Source organism: Protopterus annectens, chromosome 2.part0 (genome assembly GCF_019279795.1).
Source record: "Protopterus annectens isolate FY-2018-M chromosome 2.part0, PAN1.0, whole genome shotgun sequence".
Classification (NCBI taxonomy): Eukaryota; Metazoa; Chordata; order Ceratodontiformes; family Protopteridae; genus Protopterus; species Protopterus annectens.
The window spans coordinates 1,934,868,034-1,934,891,290 of NC_056728.1; the positions used below are offsets into that span (position 1 = coordinate 1,934,868,034).

Below are 23,257 nucleotides of genomic sequence, written 5' to 3' on the forward strand. Positions count from 1 at the left end.
CTTCAAATCAGTCTTCAGAGCTGTGGATGAGGGTAAGGCAATCCACGCAGCCTATCTGGACCTCGCCAAGGCCTTCGATACCATTCCCCCACTCTGGAATCATAGATAAACTTACTAAGCTGGGCATAAATCCCTATGTCACTCGATGGGTTGCCAACTGGCTTACTGACAGAACCCAGACTGTAAAAGTAGCCAACTCCAAATCCAGCTCTAGACAAGTGACAAGTGGAGTACCTCAGGGTGCAGACCTGGGACCGCTCTTGTTTGGTATCTACTTCTCTGAAGAACAAGCCAACACTAAGGGACTCTGGCTAACAAAGTTCACAGATCACTGCAAACTGGGAGCCATTATTGAATCCCCAAATGATGTGGATATTCTACAAAAGAGCCTTACAGAAACAGATGCTTGGTGTCAGAGTAATGGACTCAAGTTCAATGCCAAGAAATGTATAGTTATCCCTTTGGGAAAAAACATGTACCCATGAATTACCATATAGGTGGCAGTACATTAAACACTGAAAGTGTGATAAGTGATTTAGGGACACAGGTGGACAGTGGTCTCACCTTCGATAACCACATCGTCACAACAGTAAGGAAATCCTTCTATGTGGCACACCTCATCACTAAGGGCTTTTCATCCAGAAAAAAGGAGTTCATTGTCCCACTGTACTCATCCCTCATTAGACCCATTATAGAGTACAATGCCCCGTTTGGTATGTACCTCACTAGACATCTGCAACACTGGAAAGGCCACAGAAATACTTCACTAAAAGAATCACAGGCCTAAAGCAGATGCCCTGTGCTGACCATCTAAAAAAATTCCAGCTATACTCTGTGGCATATCGTCTACTCAGAGGCGATCTTTGCTTAACGTACAAGGCCATGTCAAACCCTGAGCTGTTGGACATGCTCCACTTAAAGAAATCCCAATCACTCAGAGCCACATGCTCCAGGGATCTAAACCTTGTCATCACAATGAACAAAACATGCTGGAGGGATAGGTTACTGACCCAGAGACTCCCCAAACTCTGGAATAGACTGCCCATACATGTCAAGCAGAACACCTCCTTGGCCCTCTTCAAAAGGAACTTTGACAATTGGATGGGAGATAGGAAATTCACCCCAGGGATCACGTCAGTTGCCCTGCTAGCCAGGGGTCCAGGGAAGTAAATATTGTGGGAAGAAATATCCAGGGAATTGTTATGGTTAGGCTTGTATAGGCCCTAGGGCCGATAGCCTAGAACTAACCTATGAACCTATGAGATCCACAAAGCAGTATTTTGTGTGTGTGTGTGTGTGTGTGTGTGTGTGTGTGTGTGTGTGTGTGTGTCTGTCTATATATATATATATATATATATATATATATAGAGAGAGAGAGAGAGCGAGAGAGAGAGAGAGAGAGAGATACAATTATGTGGTTGAGGCTTGAAAGGTCGACCTGAAAGTGTCGGAACTGTGGACAGAAGGTCAGAATACCAAACACAAGCAGTTTTGAAGCCCAACTTTGCCCCTCTTTTGGACCTATGCTAGCACTTGTTCCTGGGTTCAGAGTGGAAGAGTATTTTTTTGATTCAGGGTTGAAATTGACATGGGTCATAGTCAGTGTTCCATGTTTTGGCAGTATGTTTCAGTATTTTCTGTGGTCAAACTTCCAAGCCTCAACCATGTCATAGTAAAACAAGTATGTAGTAAACCTGCTCATACATGTATATATATATATATATATATATATATATATATATATATATATATATATATATATATATATATATATATATATATATATATATATATATATATATATATATATATATACACACACGTGTGTGTGTAGTACACAATTGAACCAAACATTGTTTGACATTTTAATATTTATTGAGTTGTAAGATTCTATAACAGCCTAATGTTTCATGAAGTTTTAAACATTCTGTGCTGCCATTTTATAAATGATATGATATTTCAAAATATGCAATTATACATACAGTGTAAATGATTAAATAGATTTTAGAAATCTGGTTAACATTAGTAATTCGCTAAATATAAATAAATGTACAACCCTACTTGATATACCTGTTACATATTCATTTGGTAATGAAAACTAACTTTTCATCTCCTGGGATTGTTATCATGGCTATGTTTACAAACTATCAGTTTATCTAGGTGTATCTTATAGGCTCATAGTTTAGTACTAAGCTAACTGCCCTTGCGAGCCATTTTAAGCCTAGCAAATTATCCCTTGTGAGACTCAAACCTTGTACCTTGTGTTTGTAAAAATAAACACCTTAACCATTACACCACACTTCCAACTGTTTTTCTTAATGAATAATCTTTTACAAGATGATGCCATATTGTATGATAACAAAGCACAATAAAAACATGCAGATAAAATATTTTATGCAACATATTTGTTTATTAACAAAGTAGCACTCTCGTGCTGTTTTTAAAGTGAGCTGTATCTGAATTTGTGTTTGTACATTTATTTAACAGTGCTGCCAAGTCACACATGTGGAAGCCCAGGTGTCATAGCTAAAGGTATTCTACACGGAACAAGATTCAATATAGGAGATAAAATCCGTTACAGCTGTTTATCTGGTTACATCTTGGAAGGCCACGCCACTTTGACTTGCATTGTTACTCCAGGAAATGGTGCACTGTGGGACTTCCCAGCTCCTTTTTGTAGAGGTAAATAGTGTCTTCATTTTAAAATGATACAAGTCTAAAGGTAATAGTTTAACCATGAAAAGCAATATACCTTATAATTTCCTGTGAAATCTATAAAGGTAATATTAACATGTGCAATACACTGTTATCTATTTCTACTGTTTTGTTGTTGCTGTTATTGAAGACTGGCATTTTTTTTTATCCAATTTTTAAAGTTATTAAGCGGAATTACTCTGATGAATGACATTTTATCCAATTTATCAAGTTCTTAAAAAGAGTGGGATACTGAATGTGTGAAGGTATGATTTTTTGCCATAAAAATGGGTTATATTTTACCTTGCTTAGATTCTCACACATACAACATATGATGAAGCTAGTATAATCACATTTTTTTTTAAATGCTGTTTACTAAATGTTCTTGAAGCATACACTTCAATTTTTAACTCTCAGTTTAAATATCATGTATGTGAATTAGTGGCATCTTGGCTGTAAACCATCTCATTACGTTTACAGAAATGTATATTGTTATTCTTTCTACATTAACTTTTTCTCACTGCCAGACCATTATATTGTCGCATTTCATTATATTGAAACTCTCTCTATTGTTTGTGTCTAAGATGTGTTACCAAATACAATACTTGTTAACAAATTAAACTAATTCTCCTAATTCAACAACCTGCCAAAAGTACTGTGGAGAAAAAGTTAACCACTGTGCTGGGTAATGTAACAAACAGATTTTGACCTTATTGTTGTACCCATCCTGGCCTCTTTCGTTGCCTTGGTTACATCAGCAGTTTACTGTGGAACATTCTTGTCCCTAGCACAACTTAAGCATCAGCACACTTGCAACTGTAAGATATTGCTTATCTTTGATGTAACCAGATGTGAAACACACTGCAAATGCTTTCAAGTGCTATCAGGTATGAAATGGATGCCTTTTTTCCTTCTTTTGTTTACATACATGTGAGCTACATCACCAGTCCCCATTTCTGCCCATCAGCATTTCTGCTGGACATTTTTCTTGTTTCATTTGCTTAACCTTTACACAGTGGATGATGTGTAAGCTTACATTACTGCTACAGTAGTCATTCTAAAGGTTAATGAATGGAATAATGAACTCAGACATCAGAGCTTTAAAATGAGCTGACTGCTTGTATGTCACATAGTGTAATGCACATCATCAAAAGAGACACATGCATAATGACATGGGATTGTCACCTTACAGAATTACAGAGTGAGGTAACTTTGCTACTTGTATATCAAAAGTAATGTTTTTGCATAACACTTATTTAAAATTAATTGTGCGGGAATTTATGTATAAAAAAGCTGTTTTTATATGCTTGCTATACAAGACAAGAACAAGTCTTAAACATTTACCCCTTATTGCATATGCACATACACACAGAATCCAAACCTTTCACAGATGAAGCCTTTCACTGAAAACAGGAAAAAGCAGGTACAGCTGCTCAAAAATCACCAGATCAGAAATGACTAGTTTTTTCAATGTAAAACTGAGGAATAGTGGGTGTTACGGAGATTGCCCTTTCTTCACTGTTGTGCAATCTGTGAGTTGGTATATATAATTTTTAGGGGTAAGCATACTTACCTCTTAACTGTCCAGATTTCTGCAAAATGTCCACAATTTGCCTCATATTTTAGGTCTGTTCCTCATAAACATTTTGGTTTTCTGGCAAATCACTCAGGATTGAAGTCACTAAATTATGACAAACATTTGAATTTTAGACATTATAGCCTTCAGAAAACACAAACTAACACGTATACTTTTAGTATAGCAACTTTGTAAGTTTATAAGAGCACTATTTAAAATCTGACCCTATTTTTGCCTCCCTTATTGTTAGGTTGAGAGGTATGGAGGTGAGGCAAGGTGCATGAGGCTGTATATATATATATATATATATATATATATATATATATATATATATATATATATATATATCAATTATCCATACATCCACAGTTTTCATTGTCCACCATTAGCTGTTGAACAGAAAGAAGCCAAAACAGCTGATCAAAAATCAGCGGATCACATATTACCATGTTTTCCTTTGTGAGATGACAGAACTGTCTTTCTTTCTTTCTCTTATTCTCTCTGTGTGAGATTGCAGTATAGTGGGGATAGGGCAATTTCCTCTTTCCTACTGTATTCCGATCCCAGAGTTGGTATTCATTATTAGCAGGGAGTGTATGGTGGCGGGGAGCCTGTCTGCACTACTGCATAAAACACTTGTTATTATCACTTGCTATTTGATGTTTTAAATATAAGTACTAACTTAGGTCTCCCCTGAAAACAGGCTAATAGCCTGTTGGGACTAACCCAGTTAATAAATTATATTGTTCAGAAAGTAATCAAACATCATATTCTTCAGACCTAAACATCAACTTTCCAAAAACTAAAACAGTGCAAAAACAACAAAATCTGTGTTTTTGCAAGGACAAAGTCCTCCTGACCTCTGCACACCCCCTGCAAATTCTATATACCAACTCCAAGGTCATAATACAGTGGGGAAGAGGGTAAATTCCCTTGATCCCCAGTGTTCTGTGATCTCAGTACAACCACTCTGAGTTTTTGGAATGTCAATGATATGATCTCAACCATATTATGTTTGACTTTCTGAGCACTAGATAATCTGATTTACATCTATACATACTTGCGTGCACGCACGCACGCACACACACACACACACACACACACACACACACACACACACACACACACGCACACACGCACACACACACACACACACACACACACACACACACACACACACACACACACACACACACACACACACACACAAACATGCGTCAGCATGTGTGTGTGTGTGTGTGTGTGTGTGTGTGTGTGTGTGTGTGTGTGTGGGTGGGTATAGCATGTTACAAAAAAAATCAAATTGCAAGGTGACAAGCAATATAATTTCAGTCAGATTGGTTTGACTTGTAATAATGAAGTCAAGGCATTGCTAGAATTGCCATAAAGATATAATCATCTCACACACTGTATAGACAGACAGACAGACAGATAGGTACATACATAGAGACAAACATCGGAGTCTGATTTAAGTGGTTCTCTAAATCTCTAAGGTAAAATAATGTTTTAAAAATATATTTAAGACACAATAACATCATAAGAAATATCAGATGTAAGGCAAGATTAAATGGCAACAAGGCAGGAAAACGACATGTGGCTGTTTAATACGTCTCAGCTGACAACTAGGAGTGTGAGACCCTATATCCTTAATTAGAATGCTGTAGTGTGTCTTTTCTGTCAGAGAGACAATCAACAAAGAAATAATTATAAGAACAGTCAACAAAATAACTGGTAGCCAAACTGGTAAATGCTCCGTAATATATAAAAAGTTCTCTGTGGTAAAAATGGAGTCAAAGCAGGAATGTCCCAATAAAACCTGTATTTATTCACAATAAAACCAATAAAACAGGATGAGCGCGCTTTCACTAATACAGCTTCATCAGATCCATATAAAAGCCACCATTATAACTCATATACATATATCTAAATTCAAAAAATGTTATCCAATCAGACATCATGGTTAATTAAATCCTTAAAGGAATATCTCATATTAATAGCTTACTACTACATATTATTATAGAATAAAAAATGTTGTTATTAACAAATAATGATATTGCAGCCAGTATATACACTATACATACAAACTATATATACAGTGTAGGACTGGATTATAACACTTAGGGCCGATAGAGGTAAGGGGCTCAATGAAAGGGCATCTATAAAACCTTTGTTGAAAAAACGTCGCAATATTAGATGATTACAGCATAAAGTATGAAAAATATATATATACGTGTATATATGTATATGTTTTTTGTCATACACTGTATATATAGATTGTATGTATAGGGAACACTTGGGAGTCTGAACTAGAATTCTAAGTGGTCTTTCTGAATGCATGTCTAGTAACTACCTATTGTTCTATAAACTATGTTAGAAGCAGAAAACAGACTTCCCAACGTTCCCTATTTTGGAGGAATATTCTTATTTTCAGGCCTCATTTATCCCTACATACAGTGTTCCTTTTTTGTATATGTGTCCCTATTTTCAGGCTTAGTCTACCCCTTGAAACAGCATTTTGTATTGCCCTCATTGTACAAAATTGTTTACATTGTCTAATATCCAGAAAACTGCACTACATCGCCAATATACTGGTAGCACCAAGAATTTGAAGAAAGAGAGCACACATGTTATACAATGGATACAAAAAGTTTACACACCCCTGTTAAAATGCCAGGTTTTTGTGATATAAAAAAATGAGACCACAATAAATCATTTCAAAACATTTCTCACCTTTAATGTGACCTATAACCTGTACAATTCAATTGAAAAACAAATAAATCTGTTAGGGGAAAAAATATAAAAAATAAAAAACGTACAATACACTGGTTGCATAAGTGTGCACACCCTTAAACTAATACTTTGTTAAAGCACTTTTTAATTTAATTACAGCATTAAGTCTTCTTGGGTAGAAGTCTATCAGCATGGCACATCTTGACTTGACTCGACAATATTTGCACACTCTTCCTTGCAAAAGCACTCCAAATCTGTCAGATTGCAAGGGCATCTCTTGTGCACAGCCCTCTTCAGGTCACCCTACAGATTTTCTATTGGATTTAGGTCTGTGCAGTGGCTGGGCCATTCCAAAACTTTAATTTTCTTCTAGTGAAGCCATTCATTTGTTGATTTGGATGTATGCTTGGGATCATTGTTGTGTTGAAAGGTGAAATTCCTCTTCATCTTCAGCTTTCTAGCAGATGCCTGAATGTTTTGGGCCAAAAGTGACTAGTATTTGGAACTGTTCATAATTCCCTCCACCTTGACTAAAGCCCTAGTTCCAGCTGAAGAAAAGCAACCCCATACCATGATACTGCCACCACAATGCTTCACCATGGGGGTGGTGTTGTTTTGGTGATGCAAAGTGTTGTTTTTGCTCCAAATGTACCTTTTGGAATTGGGGCCAAAAAGTTCAGCCTTTGTCTCATCAGACCATAACACATTTTCCCATATGCTTTTGGGAGACTTGATGCACTGTTTTACAAATATTAGTCAGGCCTGGATGTTTTCTGTGTAAGAAAAGGCTTCCATCTTGCAACCCTACTCAATAATCCAGACATATGGAGAATACTGGAGATTTTTGTCACATGTAGTACATAACCAGTACTTGCCAGAAATTCCTGCAACTCCTTCAGTGCTGCTGTAGGTCTCTTGGAAGCTTCCCTGACCAGTTTCCATCTTGTCTTTTCATCAATTTTGGAGGGACATCCAGTTCTTTGCAATGTCACTGTTGTTTCATATTTTCTCCACTTTTTGATGACTGTCTTCACTGTGTTCATGGTATATCCAGTGCTGTGGAAATGTTTTTGTACCCTTCTCCTGACTGAAGCCTTTCAACAATGAGATCCCTTTGATGCTGTGTAACCTCTCTGTGAACCATGGATTTTGCTGTAGCAGGCAACTGAGTAAATATCAATAAAATCCTACTAGGACAGCTGAACTTTATTCTGGGTTAATCCGAGTCTCTTTAATTGATAGCAGGTGTGTACCCAAGAAGACTGAATAGTGTAATTAAATCAAAAGGTGCTTCAACAAAGTATTAGCTTAATGGTGTGCACACTTATGCAACCAGCATATTATACATTTTTTTTTTCCCTAGCAGATTTGTTTGTATTTCAATTGAATTGTGCAGGTTATAGGTCACATTAAATGTGGAAAAAGTTTTGAAGTGATTTACTGTGGTCTCATTTTTTCATATCACAAAAAAATGTCATTTTAAATATGTAAACTTTTTATATCCACTGTATGTATAGAATTTTACAATGTCTATGGCATAATGTGCTTATATTTTTCAATACTTTTTTATGTAGTTTTTAAACGTGTTTCTGGGTAGTATTCCACGTTCCTCCTGGAATTAGAATTAGTTATGTGCTCTTTGTTATTCAAATTTTTGCTAATCTTGCATCCAGATTTTTGGCTGTTTGGTACCAACATTTCAACGGCCTTTGCAGGTTAAGAGATATGGCAGAAAACTATAAGACCTAACTACACTGTGAGTCTGTGAAAGTAGCATTTCATATGAATGATTTTAAACAAACAAATTACTGAAATGAGTGCTGTAAAGAGATCAATGGAGGTCTCAAGCTGGTACAGTACAAACAGTAATGGTGCAGGTAGATAAGAGCAGGTTAGAAGGAAGGACAGAACGAGAGAATAGGGAAAACATGAAATATAATAAAAGAGCTAAAGTGGATCTAGTAAACTGTTTAAATTTTGTTATAATGTAGCTTTATTCATAATTTACACTAAAGCATATGTACCTAAGGAATAATAGACTTGCAATAGTACTTATGATAAGCACTTGGCTCATTGTGAGGGGAGTCATTATTTTATATTGTAGAATGGGCAAAGTGTACATCAGCCCCCTGACTTGAGAACAAACGTTCTGTAGAATGGTATTAATGTACAAGTAATGCCCACTGTAAAATGGTCCACCACTTCACAGCAGCATATCAAGCTACTATGGAGCTCAGACAGAACTAGACTAAGAGCCACTATTATTTTACACTCGCTAAGCAGCGCTTTCGCTGTTTAGTGAGTGTAAAAGAAAAAAGAAAAATAAATGACTGCCAATGAACCAAATGATTTAGGAGTAAGTGAGCAAAAAATGACGTAAATATCTGGTTATTTTTCAAAGTGTTATATTTTGGATGTAAAATGCTTTCTCCAACACCATTAACATATATTACGGCAATTATTTTGCATCAAAAATATATAAAAAAAATATAGTAATAAAAAAATTAATAAGTATGTAAAACAACAATTTTCCAGAGAACCTATTCTCTTAGAGCAATAATGCCTCTAGGATGTGTGTTAATGTGTTATTGACATCCTTTCAGGGGTGTAGAGGCCTGACACTGCACCCCTGGATAGCCATAAATTACATATTAATGCACACTGTCAGGTATTATAGCCTGCTGATGTATCTAAACAGATTCTTAACATAAGAATCGTATAGAACAAAATCACAACAAAATTTACACTATTACTAATCTTGCAATAGAAATGTATCACACAATTATGTTTCTCTGACTCCATTGCTCAAAGTAGACAGCGTGTAAGTGAAACCAGTACTATATGTGTACTATAACCTTTTCTAAAATCAGTTTGATTTTTAGATTCAGTCTGCTTCTGTCATGGGGGCCATCCATTGGCCAAGGTTAAGTTTAAATGTTGTTAGGTATGGATTTTGCTTCACATGGATGGGGAGCTTGTTCCAAACAAAGGAAGGCCTCTGAAACACATATGTATCTTGCCAACATGTCTTATTTATGTCACAGCAAAATTTAAATCCTTGGATCAAGTGGTTTTTATTCTGTTCATTTAGGAGATATGCAAGATGTCTATCAGAGTTGGATTTGAGGCTGCCTTGTATTCCAGACAAAGATTAATCTATACGTCACCGGTAGGAGACAGAGTACAGAGATACTTTACATGACTTCCAGTTTTATAGACTTGTCAGAAGTGAATGTGAAATAGGAATAGCAGGAAAGCTAACTTTTATTACTTTCATGATCTGAAGGTAAATATGTTACATGACCCTAACATATTTTAGTCTGCTGCTAAACAATTAGTATATAAACATCCATCCCATGTCTTTCCAAGTCTTTTTTAAATGCCTTTATTAAATTATATTTTTATATATTCATTGAGAAGAAAACAAATCTGAGTGTTTCATTCAGTTTGAGCAAGCTCAAAGACCCAGGGCTGATCAGAGCTACAAGTAATCTTGCAGCCAGGTAAAGATTATTAGCATCACAAAAACAGAGCATCATCAGTGTTTTATAGACTATATTACTATTAGCTTTCAGAAACAATAATTATGGTAAAATAGCAAGCAGTACATGGTAAAAACTGGGAAAGAGTAACAACAAGGGTGGGTAAGCCATTCCCTTGCTTGTTCAAAACAAGGACAAATTAAATTTGGACTTTCAGCATTTTAGTTAACTTGCTACAAAATAATGTAAAAGTAAGCCTTTTTTAAGGTGGGGATGTTTGCATGAATGAAGCCTGTTAATAAACTGGGAAGTATGCCTTTTAAAAACAAAGGTGTATCAGACCCAAACACACTTCAGATAATGTTGCGGTTCAATTTTAGTCCATAAATAAGTTGATGATGGAGATGTTTCACCAAGGAGATGTACAAATATGTGGGATAACTGCAGGAGAGATGGGATGCAAAACTGTTTTCCCTACAAGTTTATTCTGAACAGAAAATATATCAACAAGAATGGTTTTATCAGTTGCAGATCATATTCTTAATCAAATAACTTTAGTAAAATATGAGCTAAAAAGTTTTCACAAACTGCTTCATTGGGTCTAATACAACTGATTTCAAATGTTACAATTTAAAAGTTTTTTAGGATCACATATCCAGATGATAATCTCACATTCACAATGAATGAAATAATATCATCTGCACTTCTGCTGTAATAATTTCAAAATTGTTTTCATTTTCTGTGCTTCATTTAAACCAGGTAATGCATCAGCATGTAATTCATTAATTCACTTATTTTCCAAATTTTCGGTTTTGGATCATAGGAAGTTGCTAGGCTATTGGCCCTGAGGCCCTTACAAGCATAGCCAAGAATTTAGCCCATGTTCCAACAAGTCAGTACCCTGTGCCACTGTCCAGCAGGGACAAAGATGGAATCCCAGGGGTGTATTTTATGTTCTCCATCCAGTTATCCAGGTTGCGCTTTTAGGATTGGTTACCAAATCACCTCCTCTATCTGACTGATGTACTGTCTCAATACTCATAAACGTAAAACAGTGCCCTTGAAATGCAACATCTACATGTTTAAATAAAGAACCTGTCTCCTTATATCAGATGTCTGATTACATATTCCTTCAACCTACAGTTAGTTTTACCACATAAAATCTTAACAGCATGTAGACAAATCAAGGTATATCATATTCTTTGTACTATAGGCTGAAGTCCCATTTATCAAATATCTTGTTCTTCTCACTGCGTATAAAAACAGTATAATTCCCTTTTTATATATTTTCAAAAAAAAACAATTTAAACAAGGAAATGTACCTCTTTTGGTTAACTTATATGTACAATGTTTTATCTCTTCTTTATAACACTCCACACCTTTCAATATCCAAAATATGGTGCACAGAGACACACTTTTAAGACTGTATCCTTTAAGCCTTGTAAGATAAATCATTTTTTTCCTAATAATCTCCTGTATTCCAGTAGAATGAGCATTTTCTGTGTGCATAAAACTAACAGTAGCCTTTCTTACTTATACCTCTTCTGCTCCCCCATCACCTGAAAATGCTGGCCGCGTTCTAGCATTCCTTTTTTCTTTGATACATTGGTACTGTCTTTCAAACTCTTCATTATGATATCCCCTAGGAAAGAACTGTTTCTTGATATCAGCTAATGGATTATTCATAATTTCATCATTTGTTTTCAAACTGACTAGCCTTGTCATCTGAGTCTTGCAGATGTTAGGGAACATAAATGGTGGATGCATACTAGAGCTATGTAAAACTGTACCTATTTTTATTTCTTTTCTGAATGCTGTAATAGCTAATGCCCATTACTTAACTTAATTAAGATGATATCCAAAATGTATTTCTTCTGTGGAAACCACTGTTTTAAATGTCAAAAAACTTTTAAAATTATTTAAAAATCAGTAAATAAAGTGAAATCTGTGTGATCACCTTCCAGTAATAAAAATATGTTATCCACAAACTATTTATAGAAAAGAACCTTATCTAAAAATAAATTTAATTGTGAGAATATAAAATCATTTTACCATTCAGATAACACTAAATTAGCATAGGAACCGGCTACTGTGTGCCCATCGCAATACCCTTTTTTTTCTGTAAATAACTTAATTCATCATCCATAAATACATTACTTTTCAAAACCAACTCCGATAGCTCACATATCAAATTAGAATTTGTACTTAAAAACATTCTCACAGAATTTTTACCATATCCATTTGGAATCACAGTAACTAGTGAATCAATGGGTCTATATTATGTGATCGAAGAATCTCTTCTTCGAACACATAATAATCAACACATATACAGCGAATGCTGTAAACCTTGAATGGCCATATCATCAAATTTTTCCTCTGGGAAAAAAATTTATGTGGCCGTAAAATAAAAAACAAACTTTAAAACATTAATTACACCCCAAAGTGGAGGGCTGTGCCCCCACCCTCTCTAACTAAATATACCAACTCTTGAGATCACTCTGTATTGAAGAAAAGATCAATTCCCCATAACTGCCAACTGAATTTTTTTTCCCTGAGGAAAAAATTTGATGATGTGGCTGTTCGCAGTTTACAGTGTTTGCTGTAAATGTGTCGATTATTATGTGTTCGAAGAAGAGATTTTTTGATCAAAAAATACAGACCCGAATTAATATCCATCATTAGCATAGTAAAGTCCACAGGATGTTCTTTCACAGACAAATTGTATAAATGTTCCAAAAAACTGTTTTTTTATATAACTACAAGACAACAGTAAGACACCCTTCAACTTAATCTCCAAATATTTAGTTAAAGGTCCTGTCACCACCCTTTAGAGGAGATTATAAGCCTCATCGGTAGAGATTCTGTGTTGCTATGTACTTTCTGGAGATCATTAAACACAGGAATTACTGCATGAGGAACATTAAAATAATTCATATGTTCTAAAGACAAAACCAACTTCATGATGCAGTGAATAAACTTCAATGTTAACCTTATTAATAATCTTCCCAACATCAACATCCTCTCCTCTAATAAAGAAAGCATACTAGTCTTATAACATTCTCTAATCATTTGGCAATGCCTCCCCCTTATCTTCATTCTTTGTTATTCTATCAATGTTGGATATAAATTAATTTAGAGCCTACCTTTCTCTAGAAGTTAAATTATGAAATTTCTTAGTCTTATCCAAAAAGAATGCCCTTATATTCAGTGTGCATGCTTGCTGAAATGCATAAATCAAAGGGTAGCTATTTGGAACAAAAGTACTGGTCCAACTATAAACATTCAAATGTGCATGTGAAGAAGGAAATGATTTTAAATTCAATGAACAAGTAAATAGACTCAAGTCTATGACAGTCATTTAAATTTCAATATGAAGATGGTACAAAAGTCGTACCTTTATTAACACAGCACGTTCTGTCTCTCTAAGCATGTAGGACAATAAATTAAAAACAACGTCTTGCGAGTTGTCCTGCACAAGTGACTGTTCTTGCTGCACATCTGATACCCAAAGTGTCTTCCATTTTCTTATTTTTATTGTTTTTTTTACCTCTGTTACCATGTTGTTTCAGCAGAAACAGATGTTTTTGTAAAACTGGAGGAAAATTTAGGGAGTCCAGTGCTGTTATCAGATAAACATCATTGATGTGTGTCTTGTCCACTATGACCGGGTTAACTTGTATAGGTGTATTCATTTCCACTCACTGATTGTTACCCATAGAAGGATCCTCATTCATGCTGTCCATAGATGTAATGAGGTGCTGCTCCTTTGTTTTAAGCCAAGTAAATAAAGCTACTTTTCTAAAACCTTACACATCCCTATGAATTTCCCTTTGTTTAGTGGCAATTAATCTTATCTCAAAGGTATGCACACCATCCAGCATACCTTCCACATCTTTATTATTCAGGGAAAAGCAGGTATGTACTAAAGTTTTATTTTGCAAATTCATAATATCTTCTTTTGATTGTTTTTCAAGTAGAGTCAAAACATTAGGTAGAACAAAAACACTAAAAATCAGGAGAAAACTAGGTCTTATAGCATAAAATTATTTCATTCACAATTCGTCAAAGGCGACTTCATCAGAAATACAATTCACTACTACAAAAACGCACAAAATACCATCAGCAAGTAAACACTTAATTGTATAACAATCTGTTCAACTCATAAAACAATTATTCAGTTGAAGTGAACCATCAATAAACTTAGTCCCATAGACTACTGTTTGCAGTAAAAAATACATCTAAATAAAAACTTTATTTTTTAATATTAACTTTTCTGTTTTTTAAAAAAAACATTTTATATTGACCGTGTCATTCAGCCTAGGATGCTTGTAAGAAGCCAATCTCAGATGCCATACCGCTTCTTTCGGTTCTACTTTGTTTCTATAATCACCTCCCCTGATGTCCTTGTTCACTTACTCAAGAATCGAGAAGGCGAACTTTTTCCAGTTACTGCACATAGTGGAATGTTTGTACAAGGCATTGTTGACATTTTTTGTTCTTATAGCATACAAATGTTCAAGAATACGTTTCCTCAAACTTCTAGTGGACATTCCCACGTAGAACACTGGGCATCCACTACACATAGCCAAATAGATAATACCTTCACTACCACAATCTAGTCTACCTGGAGTAAAAACATTGTTCATTTAAATCATACAGTCTATACTAAGTATAGCAGCACAACATATTGTTTATCATGTGTCAGCATTTTCAAAACACAGAGCCCTTTCAGGACTACTTTTAAAGTTAAGTACACTTCAAACCTCAGTCACTGCCATTGCAGTCTTTTAAAGAAATGGAACTTGGATTTCATTTCCGATAGCAACGCTTGAATTTCTAAGAACATAGACATTTCAGGTCCTGCTTCAAATAGAGTGCTACCCTTATTGAAATTATGGAAGGGTTGTTGTCAGATGTTAATAGTTCATGCATCCATTGCTGAAACACAGCATTTGAGTGAACTTGTGAAAACAGACACTAGGATACTACTTCATCTGTAGTAGGATTCATGTCATGAGAGCACCTTCACTATAAATGAAAACAACCAACAAAAAGAAGAACTTCAGCAGGTAATCATGTAGACAAAGCCAAAATGCAAACAATTTAGCAACAAGAAAGACTTCACCAAACAGGGGTTGTACTCTTAATTAAATACCTTTTTTTGAAGTTTTTTTTTAATTGTTGTATATGAATTAATTTCTATTAAACCTGATGAAGCAGTTTGTAAAAGTGTTATAGCTCATCTTTTATTAAAGTTAATTGATTTAGAATATGATTCATATTTGATGACGCCATTCTTGTTGATAGTTTTTCTTTTGTGTTTTGAGTTTAGCTATGCATTTACCTACTGGAGCTTTTCTTTTTGTTTGTCACTCTGAGCAGAAACACATGTAACTTCTTTAAAAAAAAGTTACAGCAGAGCCAAACACACACAGTTGAGAGTTTTAAGAGGAGTAGCATTTGTTGTTTCTAGACAAATATAAAGCAGTCAGAAGAATACAAGGAATTTAGGGACTAGATTTCTGGAAATAATGCATGGCAAGTATAGAAGAAGCAGGAGATCTAGTGGAGAGATGAATTAAGAAAATTAGTTTTCTTAAAGTTAATTTTAAGATGGCTATTAATTGTGCCTTCAGTAAGTGGGTTCAATTATTTCTAAAATATTATGCAATCAGATATGTGCTTCTGAGTAAAGGTGTAATAAAGCCTCATAGTATCAGTAAAACTGTATTATACAACGACCCCCCCCCATTAATATTCCAAAACATGCATGCTGATTGGTCAGCGTGCACGTTGTAAATCACAGTTATAGTAATGAAAAAAGGTCCAGTCGCCTGGACTTTTTCCATTAGTATAACTCTTTTTTTTAAAGCAACGGAGAACGCAAGATCTCTGTTGCTTTTTACACACTGTCTCACTATGTTAAATGAGTTTAACATAGCGAGACAGCTTTAAAACAGTAACGGAGATCTTCCTATCTCCGTTGCTTTTTTTAAAGGTGTTTTGCTATGTTAAATGGGTTTAACATAGCGAGACAACGGAGATTCTCCGTTGCTTTTTAATGTTAAACTCCTTTAGCATAGCGAGACAGAAAGCAACGGAGATCTTGCTTTCTCCATTGCTTCTGCCAACAGCTCTGATGTACTGCGTAAACATATGCATGCGCAGTACATCAGAACTGCCGCAGAATACCCGACAGCTGCGGAAGGGCAGCAAGGAGGCATTATACAATGCCATTATTTAGGAAAAGTAATTATTTTTTTCTTAAGTAATGTCCTTGTATAATAGCAATAACCCACGCTTGGGTGGGTAATGTTGGATTTACCCACGGTTGTCTTTGTTTGGCCACTCGGGCTTCACCCTCATGACCAAACCACACCAACCGTGGGTAAATCCAGCATTACCCACACCTAAGCATGGGTTATTGCTATAATATTGAATATCTACAGCTTGAATTGCCTCCATTAATAGTAGCCTATGGGTACCAGCATAGTCAAGACAATGCTTGGAGGCACCCATACCTTACTCAATAGATACTAATAAAATTGTCTTCTGAAACAAGACTGACCTCTGGCACACATAGAGGTGGTAATAAACTGCTAGAGGACTATAGAAGAAAGGCAGCAGTAGGTGCAAGCATATTTTGTCAGGATTCCAAGACTCATGGTGTCAGAAGCTGTAATGGGATCAAACAGTGCCATGATAGAGCATAGCCTGTGATCTCTATCTGCTAAGATGTAATTCACTCCCCCCAATCAGGCACTCAAAGTGTAGTGCCATGGTGCAAAACAAGACTGACAGGGATCTAGAAAGTCATATAATGTAATATGTGAATACATATATATATATATATATATGTAGAGCACTTTCTTACCAGTAAAAAGTTGACCTGAGATAGGATATAACTTTTTCTGATGACCTGGACCTATTAACATTTTCTTTATGATTCTGAAAAGAATGCTTGTTTAAGATGAAATATAAAATGGTTATCCTCAAAACAATTGACCACTAGGGGAAATAAATGAAGCAAAAGACTTCAGCCAAATTCTAATTATCATGATTAGGCCAAGGTTCAGTTCACAGAAGGTCAAATATCATGTTAATTTAACTACTATAACCTCACTACAGTCAACACAGAAAACCTAAGCAAAGAGAAATACAAGTGATCGTTAGTAAATATATTGGTTTAGTAACTACTTAGCATAAACAGGTTCAGCACAAGCTATTAACCTTCAAGAGTTTTTTTTTCTGAAACTACACCCTCTAAATCTGTGTTTGTCTCATATCTCACAACTGTCCAGATTTTTGCAAAATGTCCAGATTTTTGCCTCATATTTTTGGTATGCTTCTCATAAAATTGTGGTTTTCTGACAAATTATTGTCAAATCTTTGAGGACTGAAATCAGAAAATAATGACAAATATGTGAGTTTAAGAATGCATATCATTCATAAAATTCATTCTGATGTGAATATTGTTATTCAATCAACTTTCTAAGACAGTGAAATCAATACTTAATAATTTTCACTATTTTTGAACCTTTTTCCTCCCATTATTTATGGCTGTAGTCTAGGAGGTTGAGAGGTATGGTCTGCCTTCTTATCTCCATTTCATTAGCTGCACTCAACTTCCACTTCTTGTTTCATTTCATCCATTGCATCTACTCTGTAACAATTTTGTTTATGCCTAGTTAAACTGCCATATCTTCCTTGTTCAGATCTAGGAACCTTTCTATCCTTTCTTCAGTTTATCTGGATATGTATACCTGCATCTTCTTGTCTTTCACTAAATTATTGCTGCAAGCATAAATACTACAAAGAAAGAGTATTTAAACCTCAATAGTACATTAAAAAACAAAAATCAGTTTTACATTCGTGCTTGACCAGAAGATGGACTGAAATACCTCATGAACTATTCTGTATTAAAATAATGAAAATATCCTGAAGTACCCCCTTTCTAGCTATTAATTCTGCTAGTATTTGATCTACAGTATTTTTCAATAAATATTTATGCAACACACTGAGTTAATTGTTTTCTGTGAAAGGTATACAAACTATTAACTCAGGTTCATTTTTTGAACTCCATAACTCCATAATTATAGTTAATGACAGAACGATAGTTTGTTTACCAAGCACCTATAAACAAATATCACATTTAAGAAATCACAGGCTTACAGAATTGTAAGCTATTATGATTGTCTTAAACAATAACCAGTACAAAAGCTATGACCTGCTTTGCTAGAATGCTATCTAGATGTCTGTCAGTTTTAATCAACAAGACATATTATATGGTTTGCATGCCATCACATAATTTATAGTTTCAATAAATATACTAACTTTGCAGTGTCAGCCAGCCTCATGACAGAGAGGGATAAAACCCCAGCTATGTAGCTCAGGGCCTGAATTCATGTTGCAGCTTGATCTCTGGTAATAGCTGGCATGGGAGGATGAGAGTTTGTGCCCATTGCTGTCTCATCCATCTTCAGAAGAGGGATGCTACTCTGCTTCACCACATGGGTGACACCTACCAGGAGTAATAAGTGTTCTGCCCTCCAAGAATAGTGCCAATATAGTCTTTGGTGTTGAGTGCAGTTTGTGAGTCAGCTGAGGGGAATTCAGCATGCACAGGCATCCTTCTTCTTGGATGGCAGTATACAGCAGAGCTCAGATGAGCCACTGCAGGGGAAGGGGATCACTGTGCCTGGGGGCGTGGTATGCCTACAACACAAGGCTAGCAAGCTGGCCTGCTCCCTCCCACCTGACTTTTGCTTAAGGGTTGCTGCGCATATTAAGATTAACAGGCAGGAATGAATTGGCTATTGGCCTCTCCTCTTGATAGGGATTCCTGGATCCTCCCTCTCTACAGGCTAAATGAGATTATTGGGTACAGGTAGTGCTGCTAGGCTTGACCCTGTGAAGGAAGGAGGGGTATAAATAAATAAATAAATACATTAAATATAAGTTTGCCATGTCTCTTTAAAGTGGTTCACTTAACATATTATCAGCTATATCTAAATGGCTTTAGTACAGTCTTGGTCTAAGGTATGCAATACAGAATTGTCCTAAATGTATGTAAACAACAAGAACATAATGTGTAGAAAAGAAGTCAAGCACTTGTACAAGACTGCGCAATATACATGCAGGGACCACAGAACTAAAGGATACAACAACTTGTATTTCTATAGCCAGTGGATGAAAATAATGCCAGAAATATCAACAAAACATAGCTCCAGTCCTGTTAAACCAGGTTGTGAGGAATTAATTAGTAGTATTTTTCTTCTGTGCATGACAAATATTGCAAAGATGCAGAAACATTTACTTTAATAAACGATACAGGACATTTGACTAAACAAGTTTGTCTACTTCCCTGACTACCTAGCTTGAGTAAGATATGTAATTGTTGATATTTTACCAGCGGATAAATTATTTTCTGCTTATCCACCTTAAGTTGTCAACACTGGTATCAACTTGAACTAACATTTACAAAGTCAGCCAAGGGTGTTTTAGCCTTTGTTTGATGTAAAAGCAGAGCAGGGTTCATTTACATACTACGGTCATGATGGGATGTGGTTGCGAATTAGCTTTCACAATTTATCACAATAATGCTGTTACCTCTACTAAGTCTAGTTATGCCAACTCCACAACAGCTAATCACAAAATGCCGAAAACACCAAACATTGAAATTAAACTGAATCACAAATGTCAATACTGCTCCGGACTTAGAAACAAGTGCTAACATGGTTCCTGAAAGGGGGCAGGGCAAGTCCAGTAGTTTGGCATACTGTGTTTTCAGCATTTAGTGATTCAGTGTTGTGGAGTCAGTAGTATCAGATTCAGTAGAGATAACTATAATCTTGTGACAGTAAATGAGCACCCAGTGGATATAGTTGTTTGACACTGGTGGTTGTGAGGCCCAGTAGAGTGTGACTGTCACTATCTAGTGCTCTGTTTCATGCAACTGATAAGAGGCTAAAAGAGGCAGGTAAGTGGTTTAAGAGTATTCAACTTTCTGTTTAGGAACTTTCTTTACTTTATTTATGATGTCCGAGCTCAGCCATGGGTTTAAAAGACAGAGCAGTTGGTTTGTAGTAGCAGTCACTCAAATTTTCATTAAATCTCTGCAGCAGATTTGATGATTCACATAACTGTGAATCACAGAACATGGTCTGAATCTTTATTTGCATCCTAACTGCCCCCCTGGATCACTTTAGGGATTCGGGTGTGTCCTGCAAATGAGTCTGGCACACTAGTGGTTTTATGATATGCAGAGGGCTGCATTTTGCAATTATTTCTTACAAAAACTGAAGGTACTACAGTGTTTTAGGGACATATTTACTGAAAAGCTGGGTTGTAGCTACCTCTTGCAGCACCTCATGGACAGAGGACCTTAGTGGTCCATCAGACAGACCCATTGTATGGTGCATGTGGAGATTAAGAAATCCTGAGACAGGAACTGCTAAAGATGTTGGACCTGGGGTAATCCAAGAGTTCAGCTGTCCCTGGAACTCTCTAGTAGTGCTGGTACCAAAGAAAGATAGAGACACTATGTTCACTGTATACGTTAGCAAGATAAGTAGTCATGCAGAATCAGATGTTTATCCCATAACCTTGAAAGATGAAGAGCTAGAGCAACTGGGTGGAGCTAGTCATACACCTGCTGTCGACTTGACCAAGAATTTATGCGAGACATTAGTTCCTAACCCCTTTATGGGTTATACAAGTCTGGCAAGATTGACTTTAGTATAAAAAATGCACCATCAACTATCCAGAGGTTGGTAAATTCCACCAACCAGGAGTAGGGTACTATGATCTTTAATACCTGCATGGTGTACCATCTGTAATTGTTCCTAACTAAAGTAGGTTCAACATGTAAGGGAGGTGTTACATAGATTAAAAGGGGCAGGGTAAACTTTTTATGCCAAATGTCAGGAATGGCAGATGTTTGTTATCAGGGTCTTAGAGATAATGGTTGTAAGAGACATGTGAGAGTGTTTTACGAAATCTTGTTTGAAGACTCAATGGTGGGGGGATGTAATGGCTGAAGATAAGTAGATCACTGTTTGCTGAGTCACGATATACCAGATATGTAAGCTGCACTCAAGCTTTGTAAAACCTTTGTAAGTAAACTAAAATATGTGATTTACTCTGTGTTTTTGGGACATGGAAATATGTGTAAACATGAGCACTTTTGCTATGAAATAAAAGAAACAAACTCTATAACTTGAAGTTATAAATCTCTTCTTCTGTAAACTACAGCAATTATATATGGGATGTGAAATATATGTCGGTCAAATGATTTAGGCTGTAATTACTACACCCGGTGATTGAAAGATAGGTGAATATCCATAGCTCAGGAAACTAAAGGTCTGTAAAAGAATTATTAGTCAATTCTGTTAAAGAGATATATCAAGTAAACAAGCTCACTGGTCCATATATGTGCCTCATTGCCCAAGTGGATCTGTATGGAAAACATATGATGATGAAGAAGAGAAAGAATGTTCCAGATTGTGATTTATGAAGTTGTTTCAGTACTTTTGTCTTCTTGGAAAGTCAGATAGTTTGTTTTAAGATTCAGATTGTTAACACAATGGAACTCACAGGTGCTGCTCAGTTCCATATTGTGCACCTCACTTACACAAAATAAATGAGGCAGTTTTTAGCATCCATGTAAATATGGTTTATTTACTTTATTCTGAGTTTGGTAACTGGTGTAGAGCACTGATCCCACTGGACCTATTTCAGTTTCTCCCTGGGGTAAATGCGCTAGATTCATGACAGTACTTGCATTGTACATGACAAAATGCAACATATGCATATACAAAATTATTAACAGAGCTGACTTAAGGCTATACAGGTAAAAGGTAAAGGACATTATACAGAGACTGACTGACAAAACACACTATAAATATGCATTATATCTAGAGTGGAAATTAGAGTTAGCATACTGAAAGAATCACAATGAAAATCAGTGACAGAGCCAGGTACTTAGAGGGGAAAAAGGGTGGAAAGCTGTTAAGTTATATGGCGAGAGAGCATTTCCCATAGTCATGAAATGTACTCGTGTTCCTAATTTGAAAATGTAGTGAGAGGAATGATCTTTAGGAAAAGAAGGGAGAGATTCCCATTGACAGAAAGTATGATCTGTGCACTGAAGCCTAGGTTAGGGATTTTGGAAGAGAGGACCCAAGTGGCTAAAATTCCTAAAACTTGGTACATTTCTGAATAGTCTGGACACTAGTAGAGGGAAGGTCTCATTCTTGGTAAGTGTAAATTGAGAGCTGAGTAGAAAGTCAGCATGTTGTGTTACAGGTAGTCAGTAAGCCTTTTTAATGGCTTTGCAGTAGTGTTCATTTCTTGGGGTGAGAAAGATGAAGCTGCAAATGCATCTGAATAGTGGATACATTTCTTTTACAGGCCGCAGCAATTACAGGAAGACCCTATTCTAGCTGAAGCAGTGACATTGCCTTACATAAGGCATTCCTAAAGGGTTGATATAGAAAAGGGGTGATCCTATTAGCCAAGAAGAGAATAGAGAGGATTTTTCATGTATATAGTCCAGGTGGCATTGAAAATTTATAAAGTCTCCAACCAAATCTTTAGGTATTTGAGTGAAGTGACATTTTCAGTAGTGTTATTTAGGTGACTGAGGATTTTTTAGAGACCAACAGATAGAAGAAAGCCTTTTTCTAGTACTAATAAGAATTACTTTTGTTTTTAGAGTAGTTAAGCAGTACTTGTTTATCACTGTTCTATTGAATAAGAGTATGAAAATGATAAC

The 23,257-nt window shown here is 35.9% G+C and overlaps 1 protein-coding gene across 1 annotated transcript in view; it reads left to right on the plus strand.

Moving 5' to 3' along the window:
* The window catches only part of LOC122792902 (CUB and sushi domain-containing protein 1-like), a 2,387,070-nt gene that overhangs the window by 2,163,236 nt on the left and 200,577 nt on the right, over nucleotides 1-23,257 (plus strand). Inside the window, exon 4 of the mRNA XM_044060460.1 lies at nucleotides 2,488-2,682. Within this exon, the coding sequence (XP_043916395.1) occupies nucleotides 2,488-2,682 (195 nt within the window). The remainder of the gene's footprint in view (nucleotides 1-2,487; nucleotides 2,683-23,257) is intronic.